Source organism: Podospora anserina, chromosome 1 (genome assembly GCF_000226545.1).
Source record: "Podospora anserina S mat+ genomic DNA chromosome 1, supercontig 4".
Classification (NCBI taxonomy): domain Eukaryota; kingdom Fungi; phylum Ascomycota; class Sordariomycetes; order Sordariales; family Podosporaceae; genus Podospora; species Podospora anserina.
The window spans coordinates 1,880,877-1,894,221 of NW_001914853.1; the positions used below are offsets into that span (position 1 = coordinate 1,880,877).

The 13,345-nt window shown below is 52.6% G+C and overlaps 2 protein-coding genes across 2 annotated transcripts; both read right to left on the bottom strand.

The window, feature by feature from the left end:
* Positions 1–1,673: 1,673 nt before the first annotated feature.
* On the bottom strand, positions 1,674–8,072 carry PODANS_1_19420 (uncharacterized protein; the record flags this gene model as incomplete). Its single annotated transcript, XM_001907372.1, has 4 exons — positions 1,674–1,745; positions 1,800–2,078; positions 2,143–7,573; positions 7,630–8,072. Coding segments are annotated over 4 exons (6,225 nt in total), but the record flags the coding sequence as incomplete, so codon positions are not given.
* Positions 8,073–8,829: 757 nt separating this feature from the next.
* Positions 8,830–11,271, bottom strand: PODANS_1_19430 (uncharacterized protein; the record flags this gene model as incomplete). The annotated part of the gene is made up of 1 exon (XM_001907373.1): positions 8,830–11,271. One exon carries the CDS (start codon positions 11,269–11,271, stop codon positions 8,830–8,832), a length of 2,442 nt encoding a protein of 813 aa, XP_001907408.1.
* Positions 11,272–13,345: the final 2,074 nt, after the last annotated feature.

Sequence of the window (13,345 nt, forward strand, 5' to 3'; positions counted from 1 at the left end):
TAGAAACAAAAGAGGGAATCAACTCACCCTTCCCAAAATGCGAGATGAGTCGACTCTTAACCAAGTAATCGCCCACTCCCCCTCCACGATCTCAAACTCCAAACAAACATTTCCTTCTACTAAGCTCCCCTAGTCCCAAGCAACGCGCATGAGGAAAGCGTCATCTGAGCGTGGCAAGCTTCCCAGCAGTTATCACCGTCTGAGCACTCGCGAATAAACCCGAGCTAGCTGATAACCAGCGTCTCTTAGGTAATATCCCATCTCTCATCCTAGGAATAATCGCAGCCCGTCCCGACAAACCCGGCAGATTCTGCACGCCTGCTTCCATTGTGTCTTCACCTCAGCCGAACCTCAAACATACGCTCCCAGAATGACGAGCATGGCAAAGCAACAACAAACAACATCCCCAACCTGCCGAGGCAGCCCCGATCAAGGTTCAACGCTCCGCCCCGATTCCCAAACCCCTGCGCCAGCTCCCGAAAGACTTGGCCCCCCCCCCCCCCCCCTCCCCCAGCGCGTCCACACGACCTACTGACGACAAAACCCGGGACCTGACGATCTCTGTTTCGACTCGGGAAAACAACCCCCGAAATCAGATATGCGCTACCATATCTCCAGTTGAGCTCTCGCAACTTGTGTACCCGAGGCGTCCTTCTCTCTTCAACAACACCCCCCCTCAGATAGCAACTGGTATGCGTGGCATCACTGGTTGCCTTCCCGCAATGCCCGCCCAGTCCTCCCAGTCCTCAAGCACGTATTATGCATCCCGACTCACATACATATGCAAAGACGATCTGTTTCAGATTCAAAATAAAACACGCCGGACCAATTTCTGCAGGCTAACTGCATCTCCTGCACTTCCCCAACGTCTTCAACGTCGTCGTCATATCAACGCCAAGCCCCCCGTCCTGCCAAGCCCACACAGTCGGAGAATATCTACCAATCAAGCAGCTTCCCCCATCTCATCGCCATAAAATAAGCTTCTGGTCGATCGTCAACCGGTGGATCGGTGATCTTGGCAATGGAATCCACTGTCAACAACGTCGACCGGGCCAGCACCGTTCGCTAGAAGGTGGTAAACATTGGCATCAGTCCCAGTAAATCTGGGAAGAAGGTTCCCATGATGGGGAAAAGAAGAAGGAGGGGGAGTTCATCGTGCTGTATAGCATGCCTGTCGATGAACAAGCGGAGCCGTAGCACCCATGACGGTGTGTCCGAGGTTCGAATCTCATCAATGCCAGGTTGACATCGAGTACAATCACGATTTGTGCAGCAGCCACGTTGTTGCACCCAAAGCCCTCACCTCGCCTCACGTAGCCATCTCACGAGCCCTCTCAACCCTCACCTCAAGCAACCATCTCCCCACTGTAAAACTAGAGCCCCAGCCCCGGAGCCATGGCATAAACCCTCTATGGTCGCTTCTACAAATATCTAAGCATGAAATCTTCATGGTTAACCCCCGCTCCATGGCTGTGGCCAACCAATGCTACCAAATGCCTTTGTTTAGCCATGAAAATGCGCAAGGCCTTCCCACTGATGAGCATAGTATATAAACCATAAAAAAACAATAAAACCGATATTTGCCGTGACCGGAGGACGCATCAAGTCGTTTTTAAACGTCAAACACGCCCTCGCACTATCTCCAAACGTATCATGAGCCACACGTCTCTCGGTTAACGTCTTGGCCCTGGTTTCCGCCTAATAAAGGGGTCGCTCGCTGGCTTGCGTGCTGGCGGTACCGGTCCCTATTTCATTCATCAGCACTCCCCCTGAACTGGCAGGACACATCTATGACTTACCCTAGATCCGGGCGGGGGTCCACTAGGCCTCTGACCCTGTCCATTAGGCGGCCCGTTCGGTCTCGGGCCCTGTCCTGGTCCCGGCACATTCGCCACCTGAGGCTGCTGACCCCATTGCTGCGGACGTGGAGGTTGAGCCGCAGGTGCCCTCTCCGGGGGCGCCAGGCCCAACACCTCCATAGCTGACGGGTCGATGGGTGGCTTCACCGTGGCTGCTCTCGGCATGACTGGTGGAGCGGCATTCATATTGTGACGCGCCACATTCGCGTTCTGTTGAATCTAATGGTAGAGTGTCAGTCGTCTGCGTTCTTGATTCTTCGTTTCGTTCCATGTCGATATTCACCTTTTTGGACGGGCGGCCGTCGTCGTTGCTATCGCGCGCCCGCTTCTTTCCTGTTGATCCAACCGTTGGCTGGATAGTGGGCGGCATGTCATCACGAGGACCGCTTGGGCGACGATATGGCAGGTTGGCTGGAGGCGCATCAGGCATCTCCACATTAGAAGAAGGCACATCAGGCATCTCAACATCTTCGGTTGGGCGTGGGCGAGATGGTGCAGGAGGGGGGGCACCCAGCTGTTTAAAGGCGGCAGCTGGCAACTGCGGACCACGGCTGTCCAGCATGGCCAGAATGTTACCGGTGGTGTACCGGTCACGCTCCTTGGCGTCCTCAATGAGCTTATTCCAGTATTCACCCTGCTGAAGCGCCCGGGAGTCGCCCAAAATCCACAGGGATGACTTGGCACGTGTCAGACCGACGTTCATGCGGCGAATATCAGTCATGAAACCGATACCACCAGTCGGGCTGGCACGAACGCAAGAGAAGATGATGATCTCACACTCACGACCCTGGAACGCATCGGTAGTGTTGAACTCGATCTCCTCTGTAATGCCCTCACCATACTTGTCGGTGAACCTCTGTCGCAATCTGTGAAGCTGAGCCTTGTAGGGAGTAATGATGCCGATCTTGCCTCTGGCATCGACGTTGCTGTAGTCAGAGCGGAAGCGCTGGTACAGTTTCATAGCAACCTTGAGCTCTTCCTCGTTAACCAGGGACTGGTTTTTAGGCCCACGCGATTGCGAACCCTTGACATCAAAGAACCGGTAAGGGCCAAGATAGACGCTCTGGTGCCACGGCTGGAGACGCAAGCCTGCCATGTCAGCGCCGTCTTGGAGCAGCCCTTCGTAAAACTCCTTGCTTGGGAACCTGCTGATTTCGGGGTGCATGCGATACTGCATGTCGAGCAGGTGGACATCTTTGGCGTGGTTCTTTTGCATGCGGACGAACAAGCTCTGGTCGTAGCCGTATCTAGCAGCAGACTGAGAGAGAACGGTAGGCGGCAGCTGCTTGGGATCACCGACCAGAATGCATTTTGAGCAGCCATACTTGAGCGGAATGAGTGCACTAAGCTCCACACATTGGGCCGCCTCATCAATGATGACCGTCTCAAACTCGACATTGAGATTCTTGAACATCTCGTGGCCGCTACCGCTCAGTGTGGCACACAAGACCTGAGCTTTGTCGAGAATTTCTTGCTGAACCTGTCGGCGTTTGATCTCGACCTCACGTTGGAACGTGTTTCCACTGCTCTTGTCGGCCTCGATGCGAGCTCCGATGTGGGCACGGCGTTTCATCAGGTCGTCGTACTCTCTCTTCAGCTTGTTCATCAACTGATGATCATCGGCAGCTTGAGCAGCATCAAGCTGTGGCCGAAGCTCGGAGAGTTTGACCTTGATCTCGCCAGCTTCCTTGTGCATTTGCTCGCGGTCGCTGGGTCCACTGCTGTTGATCACCGCTTCCATCCGTGCCTTGACTTGCTCATCCAGGGTCACGTCTTTAACACCAGCGTTGATAGCGTCAGTTCGACCGAGACGCAGCACCTCGATCTTGTGGTGGGTTCCGTTCATTGTCTTTACGCCCTGCTTGAGACGCAAGACCAGCTCATCCACGGCTGCGTTACTGGGGGCACAGACAAGCAGCTTCCTGGCCGGGGCTGTGGTGGGTTTTGCCGTGAGTCCCGGCCGGGGGATGCTGACGGCACCATTGGAACCCTTGAGAGAGTTCGACAACAGGCAGCCAACCATGGCGACAATGGTTTTAGTCTTGCCCGTACCCGGAGGGCCCTGTACCAAAGTAAACCCATCATTCTCCTTCGCATTCAAGATGGCCTTTGCTTGCCCAAGATTGAGTTGGTAGTTGTCCATCACCCCTTTGATAGCCTGATCGCCAAAGTTGAGCATCGGCGACGGCTCAGCCTTGAGAACCTCATCCATCAAGTCATAGTACTGCAAGCTTTCCAGAGCAGCATATTCGCGCTCGATTGTGGTCATGTTGGTGATCTTGACCACCGAGAACTCGCTACCCGGAACAAGGGCCTGATGGATTGGATTTCCCCTACCATTCAACCGATAGACAACCTCGACGATGTCTTTCTTGTAGGTTGTCTTCCAGATACGAGAAAGACAATGCAACTCCTCCGGTTGGTTCAAGGGATCCTCTCCTCTTGACATCAAAACAATGTCGCCTTCCGAGAGACCACGGTCTTTGGAAACCGCAGCAGGCACCGAAGCCGTGACCTCGACAAACTTGTCAACCGCCATACGACTCAAAACCTTGATCCCAAATTGCTTCGAGGTAGTTTCATCCTTGGCCGTCACGAACGACCGCCAGGCTTCATTGATGAGCAGGGGGAAAAACGTTTGCTTGTAGCTGACGGGATCGTTGTACGTGTTGGAGACTTCCGCACAGCGATACCCATTTGGAGGGTCATTCCCTTCATGAAAAATATCCCATTCAAGAATCGCAAGGTGAAGTGTGTCCATCGGGGGGATCAGACGAGCACGCATATCCTTGGCGGACCGCATGAGCTTGACCTTCTTCACAGGTCCGCGGTTCTTCGCCATCAAGAGCTCAAGACGACGTTGATCAGCCTCGCTCAAGGTCTTGTTCGCCTTCTTGGCCTTGAGAACAATCACCTCATCATCATCATCCGACTGGTCCTCATCCTCCGAAGACGACCCAACCATGATTTCGTCCTTCAACGCCGGGGCATGGTCTTTGCCCTTTGCACCAGCGATGCCTTGCAAACCAGAGCCTTCACCTGCCACAATCTTTGTCGGCGCACGCAAAGCTCTGGCCTTGGCAATAGCTTCGGCGTCACGCTTGGCCTTCTCGGCCTTCTCCCTAGCTCGTGCCTCCTTGAGAGAGGCCTGCTTTGCAGAAATAGCGGCTGGACTAAGCACTGTTGGCTGCTTGGGCTTGACAATCTCGGACTTCAGCTGCTCCAGCTTCGACTTGTTCTTGTCATACGTCGGTGTGAGGCTGAGCAGAGGATCTTTGTAGTCCTTGGAGGTCGCCTTGAAGAAGTCAAGCTTGCTCTGCTTGAGAGCGCGCTCTCTAGCCTCTTTCTCGCCGGGTTTGATGCCCATGAACTGCTCCTCGATCACGGCATCCTCTCCGAGAGCCTTGAGTAGTTCAATGCGCTGCTCGTCCGTCAGATTTGTCTTAGTAGGATACTCTGGCCTGGCGCCATGTGATCGCTTGGCGTCCTTGATCATCTTGCCCAGGTGTAACAAGGTGTTTGGAGGCAGTGCCATGTCCTGCTGCTTCATTCTGGTGATCAGCTGCTTGACGATCCTGATAATACCAGAGATAAGGTATTGATCACGGAGCTGAAGCATGTCCACCAGCGAGAAAGAATAGAACCGAGGCGGCTCGAGGACATCCTTCATGGCGTCTGAGGTCGGGATTCCAGTTTCACTGCTCTCTTGGTGGGTTAGAGCAGAGGCAAGAACACCATCTTGCTCAAACAGCTTGTTGGCGAGCTCCATGACATCTCGACAAAAGTCCTCCATTACCTTCTTCTCGACCATCTCGTGCCACTTCCTCATCATCCTAAACGAGTGATCGATGGCCCTCCAAACACTTCTCCACCAGCTCTTGACGACGGCCCGCTCATCGGCCGTCATGGTCTTGCGTCTCAACTGACCGGACGATGGATCGCAAAGGCCATTCAGTACGAACTCACTGCACTGGAGGATGGGGATCATGTGCGTCCAAGGCGCACCTTCACCCTTGTACGCCGAGATGGTTTCAACAGCATTGGTGATAGCTTGCACAAACGGCTGGAAATGCCTCTCCACCATCCTTTCAATGGCATCGCTACGAACCATTTCGTCAGTTATGGCCTTGATCAGCTCAAAGCCAGCTTCGCGAATCGCCTCTTCGCCATGGATGAGCGATGACACGATGGCTTGGATCGTCTTGCCATAATTGGAGCACAGGTTTGCTAGCTCTGACTGCGTAAAGTCGGTCATGCGGTTCAGGACTTTTCCAATAGCAGCTGTTTGTTGTTGATATCGATTGTTGAATACCTCGTGTTCCTTCTTGAGCTTATCCTTTCGCTTAGGGATGAACTTCTCGATGGCACGTAGCGGCAGGGTAGCTTGTAGCATAGCTTCTGCCAGTTCGAAATGGCCGAACTGAGAGGGCCAGAGCATCTCAAGAAAAGACTCCCACAGTTTCCCGGAATCCCTATTCATAATATTTTGGACTGGCCGGCGATCAACTAGGGCCTTCCATTCGATCTCCGTGGCTCGCGCATCAAGGGCCAAAGCTGAGTGAATAATGGCTATGCCGGCCTTGGAGAGACCGATGTTGTATGTGTCCCCAGGCCTCAGCTTTGCGGCCCCAATGATGACTTCACCATACTGGAGTACTTTGTTCAGCAGCTGATTGACCGTGATGAGGGATGTCTGTGTGTCGAATGGGTTCTCTGGGTCCAAGAAGCCCTTCAAGCATTCGTGGAGAGCAACCAAGCCCGAGAGAGTGCAAGTAGCATGTGCTGAGCGGTCGCACGACGGATCCTGCCGAAACGTGCTCAGGAGATGCTGCAAAACAGTGTCGCATGCATCTGAGCGCTGGATTTGCGGCAGTGAACGAATGAAGGCCATTAGCCAGCCAGCCAATACCGGTACCTTGTCGCCACTGTCACCTCCCGATTCCATCCTCTCGGGCAGAAGCGAATTGTTCAGGAGCGGACGAAAGCCTGGGCTCATGAAGATTTGCTCCACCAAGGTGCTGGGCGAAAGCTGAGCAAACGCAGCCCAAAACGCTTTGGGTGCCTTTTCCATGAGACCTCGGAGTCCTTGCAAGACCGACAACAGGGCCTCGTCTGAATCCGTCATCAAGTGCTCCAGGGCAAGAAAATAAATATTGGGCGAGACCTCCATTGCTCGAAGCCAGTTCACAATTTGTTTCTCGCCCAACAGCCGCAGTATCTTCGAAAAGCCCCGCCAGAATCTGGGTATCTTATCTGGAGTGTTGCCCCCTCTGCTCATCGAAACCCACAGGATTGACTCTGTCAACCAGGGAGATACGGCCCAATCCCACTCGTCCTGCTTCAAGCTTTCGGGTTCTCGCCGGTCCCAAGCGGCCTCGGCAAAGTCCCTCTTGTACTTTGACTCGGAGAAGAGAAAGGACGTCATCGATGGAAGCAAACCGCCAGGCAGTTTGGCGGGCTTCTTACGCTGGGTGTTCTCAAAAACATAGTCAAAGTCCTGGATGCGATCCTTGAACGCAAGATACTTCCAACTGCAGAGTGCCTCGAAGAGAGCCAAGACTGCCGAGATGCTGTGCTGGACCAACTTCGTTGTTGTCATCGGACCATTCCTTTCAAGTATATCTCTGGCTTCCTTCAGCCCACGGTCGATGCGTCCCCTGTCGAAATCGTCCAGGTGGGTTTCCATGACACGGATATGCTCAGGGCGCAGGCATCTACAGCACATTAGAACCAACCTTTGGGTACTCAAGTCCGCCTGATAACTACTTACTCGGGGAGGCGTTGCAGAAAGGGTTCCCGTGCTCGGTGCCAGCGTCGTATGCATGAGTCGCACCGTGTAAGGTATGTTTCAACACGCTCCTTCCAATTAGGAAGCCATGTGCTCGAGCGCTCTGGCGGGAGTCCCATCAGGAGGCTGAGGTTGTATGATATCTGGAGGCGATGCTTGTAGTCCTCGTTTCGCTTTTTCTTTTCCTCGACGGACACAGCGCCGCCACCAGACTCGTCGGGCTCATCGGGGAAGTCGAGGTTCTCATAGTCGGTGAGATCATCGTCGTTTAATTTCGGGCAGCACAGGTGAGCGTCGGGTGGGAAGTCTTCGAAATCATTGTGCCATTCGATGATGGTCTGTTCGAGATTGCCCTCCATGGCTGCGGTTGGCTCGACGAGCAACGTCGATGTATCGAACGCTGTACCGATGTGGTTTATTGAAGATTAGGTCAGGCCAGACCATCCATCGGCAACCTGGTGCTAATACTGTCAAGTTGTTGTGGGGGCATGCAGAGAAGAAAACCCCCGGAGAAAACCAGGGATATCCGGTCAGAGTCAAAGAGAGAAAGAACCAGCAGTGGAAGCCACGGTCAATCTCTCTAGAAATTTTCTGAGGGAAGCAAATCTGTGCAATGCCAGGTTCTTCACGTGATCCTGGGCAGGTAGCAAGCAAAATGCGCTGACCTGCCAAATATTTGCAGTGCGTGGGTGGATTTGATTGCAGCTTCTGGATTTCTGGGGCAGTCGCGAACTTTGAGAAGTTGATCCCACAGCAAGCGCGTCGTGCCGTCTGTGGAGCACTTTAAGTGGGGCAACAATTAGAACCCCTGCAAAAGCTTGAGGCTTGAGTGGGGTGGGTGACCTAGTGGGGTCCTTTGAACTGTCGTGCCTGTTAACATCACCAACATTTGGTTACTCCGTAGCACTTCATCACTTCATCAGATCGAGCACCTTGGGTTGACTGGATTGATGTATAAATGAATCATTGGCAAACTATACGCTATCTGGAAGTTTGGGCCCGTCGTTTCTATACTCCCTATAAACCGATATCATCGGCAACCTTTCGCAACTATGAGAAGCGTCAACATGGTTGAATCAAATGCTCTCTCGCCGTTTGCAAGCTCATGAAAACCACTGTGTTAATGGCAATGCCACAATCACCCCGGACTGCGATTTAAGCGTCATGATCCATGTCGTCCTTCTAAATCTCATCCTCATCCTCCATATCAACGTCCTGGTCCTCATTCTCTTCCTCGTCAGCATCCTCTCCGTCATCTTCTTCCACACGATCCATGCCTTCATCCACATTAGCATCCTCCTCCTCTTGATTGAAACCATCCTCACCCTCATCCTCCTCCTCATCATCATCATCCACATTGTCCTCGCCAATCTTCCCGTTTTCTTCGTCCTCCTCATCTTCATCCTCCTCCTCCTCCTCATTGGCCATCTCCTCTTTGCTGACCTTCCCCTCCTCATTGGCCTTCTCCTCCTCGTCAGCCATCTGCTCTGGGCCATGCTGCTCCTCATCTTCATCGTCTGTGCCTTCATCTTCAAATTCCTCTCCCTTGACAGCACCCGAATCTTCCGAATCCTCGTCCTGTTCTGCTTTCTTTCTCATCTTTCTCGGTTTCTTGGGCGCCGGTGGCTTAGCATCGTCTTTGCTTCGATCGAGCAAATGTTCAAGCGGGCAATCGGGGGCCCCAAGCCAGTCCTTGGTGCCGGGCTTGGTGTTCTTCCTGCATTTGAAGCAGGTCTGTCCATGACGAATAAATAACTGGTGTAGCCCGTATTTTAAATGGTCCGGCACCATAAAATCTCCGTGGCGAAAGACATTGTCAGGGTCAGCCTTGACTGGCGTCCAACCAAGCCAGCGACAAAACTTATGAACATGGGTATCGACAGCAAAGCACGGCATGCGCAGGCAAAAGAGTGAGACGCAGGCGGCTGTCTTGATGCCAATTCCAGGAAAGCTCACAAACTTTTCCATCGCTTGGTCTTTGGTCATGGCGTGCATGTAGTCGAGCGAAAGAAGATCGGGGGGAGCGCCATCCTTGTCAGTGTTTTCGGCAGTGCCAGCCTGCTTCATGCGCTCAAGGTTCTCCTCATACACTTTGTCCAGGATTAACTTGATGTGTTGAGCTTTCTTGGGGCCATTGCCAGAGATTCTGATCGAGTTCACCAGAGCTTGGGGCGATGAAACCCGCACCTTCTCCCAATCAATACTACCCGCACCGCTTCCCTCTGTACGAATCCCAAAGTCTTTCCCCAAATTTCTGATCGCTGCATCAGCCATGGCCATCAAAGTATTACCGCTGATGAGTGTGCGTAAAAGAGCGTCAAGGACACAAGGTACCTCACCGCAACCAGCAATTTCCAGAGAGGCTGTGGGGATTCTGTCCGGCTGTTTAACCTCCCCGTGCATCTCCGTCAGGATCCTGTGAACCTCTTCGCAGGCCTCGGGGGTGGGGACTCTTCTGTAGGGATATGGGCTGTAACCGGGCGTCAACCCATAAGGATTGTTTTGGCCACGCTTGACTTGGGTTCTGTAATCGGGATTCAGAATCTGTGAGGCATCCACCACAATCTTCCCCAGACTTTTGGTGACGAGGTTGTCCTTCAAGGTGGCCCCTTTGAAGATGATGAGCTTTCGAGTAGTCGCAACAATGCTGGTCTTTTCCTCAGCGACTTCCTCCTTTTTGGTAACAACAACGGTCTGCTCTGGGATCTTTTCCTCGTACTTGACCACTGTTTGGGCGGTGACAGCAGTACGGGAACGAGTAACCCGGCCAATGATCTCTTCTTGGTGTGTGACATGCAGGTTCTCGTCAACAGTCTCGGAGTCACCGACAACTGTTTCTGCCTTAGTGATCCTTGAGGCAGTTTCGACAGCTACTTCCTGCTTAACATCTACTTCCAGCTGACTGGATGTCTCTGATTTGCTGTCTTCTTTTGAAGGGGCTTTGGCTTTGGTGACACGATAGCCAATGCGTTTTTGTCTGGCTGCAGTCTTTGGAGCTGCTTTTCTGGGGGCAGCCCTTCTGCCAGTTGCTTTCCTTGGGGCAGCTCTTTCAGACGGAGATTTGGTTGAAGGCTGAGCACTCGCGGAAGGTGAGGTTGGTGGCGTCAAAACGATCTCGGGATCTGGGACGGCGGGGTGTTCGTCCGTCTGGAGTTGATCTGCCGGATTGTCTTCAGAAATGGGCTCGGGTTCACTGCCCACTGAAGTCTTCTCGGTCTCATCTAGGGCAACAGCTGAATTCTGCGTGACCAAACCCATACCATGGGGAAGAACCCAACCACCTTTGATCGGCTGAGCGGTCTTCTTGGTCCGACGTGTGCGTTTCGCGGGAGTCTTGGTAGCCAACGGTTCAGCCAACGTCGCTTCAAACTTGCGCTTGGAGGTGGCAATGTCTGGGGGGGTGATAGGCTCAGTCGATGAGGCAGCGGGAGAATGCGCTGGAGACTTTGCAGGCACTGAATTGCTAGGGGGGGCGAGTTGGTCAAGAAGTGAAACTCCCGCAATCACAGCATTGTCTTCAGCGCCGGTCGGAGTTTCTCCGGTCGTCTGGAGAATTGGAACAAGAGGGCCTTCGGCCGCTGCCGCAGCTTGGGCAGCTCGTCTTGCTGCCCCGCGAGTCCGCATGGTGATGATGATACGTGAGAGAATTGACAAGTTGTTGCGAAGACTAAGAGGAGAAGGTCAGCACGAGATCGAGGAGTTTTGCATAAAGTTTTCAACATGTATTGATAGGCTTTTGTGAGACTTGTGTTCGTCGAGATGCCTGGTCGGTCGGTTTGCCCGATAGAGCTTCGCTGTGCTCGATATTCCCACTCTGGGGTATGTGAGAAGTCTCTGAGGCAAGAGAAAGGGAGGAAGTTTTCACAACCCCTCCAGGAGTGAGAGAACTCAAGATGTATAGACCGATAAGAAACAGGTCCTGGAAATCCCAGAGCAAATCGGCCGCCCCACCTGCCGTGAGGTGGCTTGCCCGATAAAGCTTCGTTCTTTCCGTCCGAGACCAATTCACCAGCCAGATTACCGCCGAGACTAGCGGTATTACAGTGCGGCTGATACTGCAGAGTTTTCATTCAGGAGTGGCTAGGCAGGAGCGATAAGGTACAAAACATCGGACGGACCTGAGTTCTCGGCCAGTTGTTGGTAGAAGCTGGATCTCTATTGTGAATACAGGCAGGAGCGAGGGCTTCCACAAGATAACAAGATGGAAAGCCCTTCGAAGCACTGAGAATACCCGTCGAAAGCCATGGACGGAATTTGAGCCTGCTTGCCCGGTGGTGGGAGTATGGTATATAGAAGAGTACTGGTGGTTCAAATGTCTGGAGTAGGGGGCCAATGTGTTGCGTATGTTGGGCCTTGAAGCATGAATCCGGCGCAGGAAGATGTCATCTAAAGTCTGAATAGTCTTCCTATGACTTGAAAATGGTGTGTAATCAACTTTGTGGTGAATGATCCTTTACTCTCTCTAAAGCACACACCAACCCGAGCTGCTGAAGTCACGAGATGGAATGAGACATGCGAGTAGTATGGCAAACAACGGTAAATTGACTTGGTGAATCGATCATGTTATTATTCTACTCTTTGATGGGAGTCATAATTACTTAATACAACATCGTTTGAACCTGGACAAAATCTGTTAGTCAAATGGCCAACACATAGAAGTGGTACAAAGGTGTGATTTTGTATGTTGTTGTTCAGCGATGGATATTTTCTCCGCACAAACAGTCTCGGCAGTCAAGGTTTTGTCATATCGTAGAGTCATCAGGCAACAAGGAAAATGTCATAGAGAGGGTGACTTACTCAAAGATTATTTATATTGTCGCTGTGTGTGACATCGAGTTCCGTGAACTGGGTGAGGATGGGTGAGGATAGCAAAGAAAGTTGAAGCAATTTTCAAGCTCCAAAATTGCTGCAGGCTGCGAGGGATTATTTTTCTTGGGTGGAGCATGCGGAAAGCCGGGAACAGTTTCCCCGTGCACTCCACTCAAGCTGAAACAACCCTAACCCATTGGTCTTCCCAGTGACGTAACCAACTAAGTTCTGGATCTGTTGACAAACATCAGCCCCTGAATGCGACTATCTTCAAATTCCGCAGCGGCACAAGTTGTGGAACATGGTTTTCCATAGAGTAATGATACTGACCGGCTATCTGAGCTATCTATCTTCTTTCTGTGATACACCTTCTCTTTTTCGTGGCTGCCCTGAAGCGGGAAATTGCCCACCCCTTGCCGACGCTCGGACCATATCACGCTGCTCCGACAACCACTTCCACCACTTCGACACAGGTGGATGGCTCACCGGTTGTCCTTGTCTGAGACCCTCACTTTACCCTATAATGGAAATATCGACATCTTGTTGATAAAGAGCACAGCAGATGGCCATGATCTTTGATTGTCCCAATGAGTTTGATACAGTGGAGGTGGGGGACGCTGCCCATCTCATGGCGGCCGACCCCCTACCGAGCTCTTCCGCAACATCATGGGAATTATGACAGAACGTTCCGTCACAGTGGTGCTCTTACTAGTTCAAATAACCTTGAGCCAGTAGGGTTTCCTTCACGGAGCTATGAAGTTCACTATTCAAGCATCCAGGTCCAATTGGCTGAGAGACTCTCCCTATCACTGACCTCTCCAGCTCCAAGTGCCCTACGGACTCAGCAAGTGAGCCGACCCCTGTTGAGTACTCCGTCGTCGAACCAACC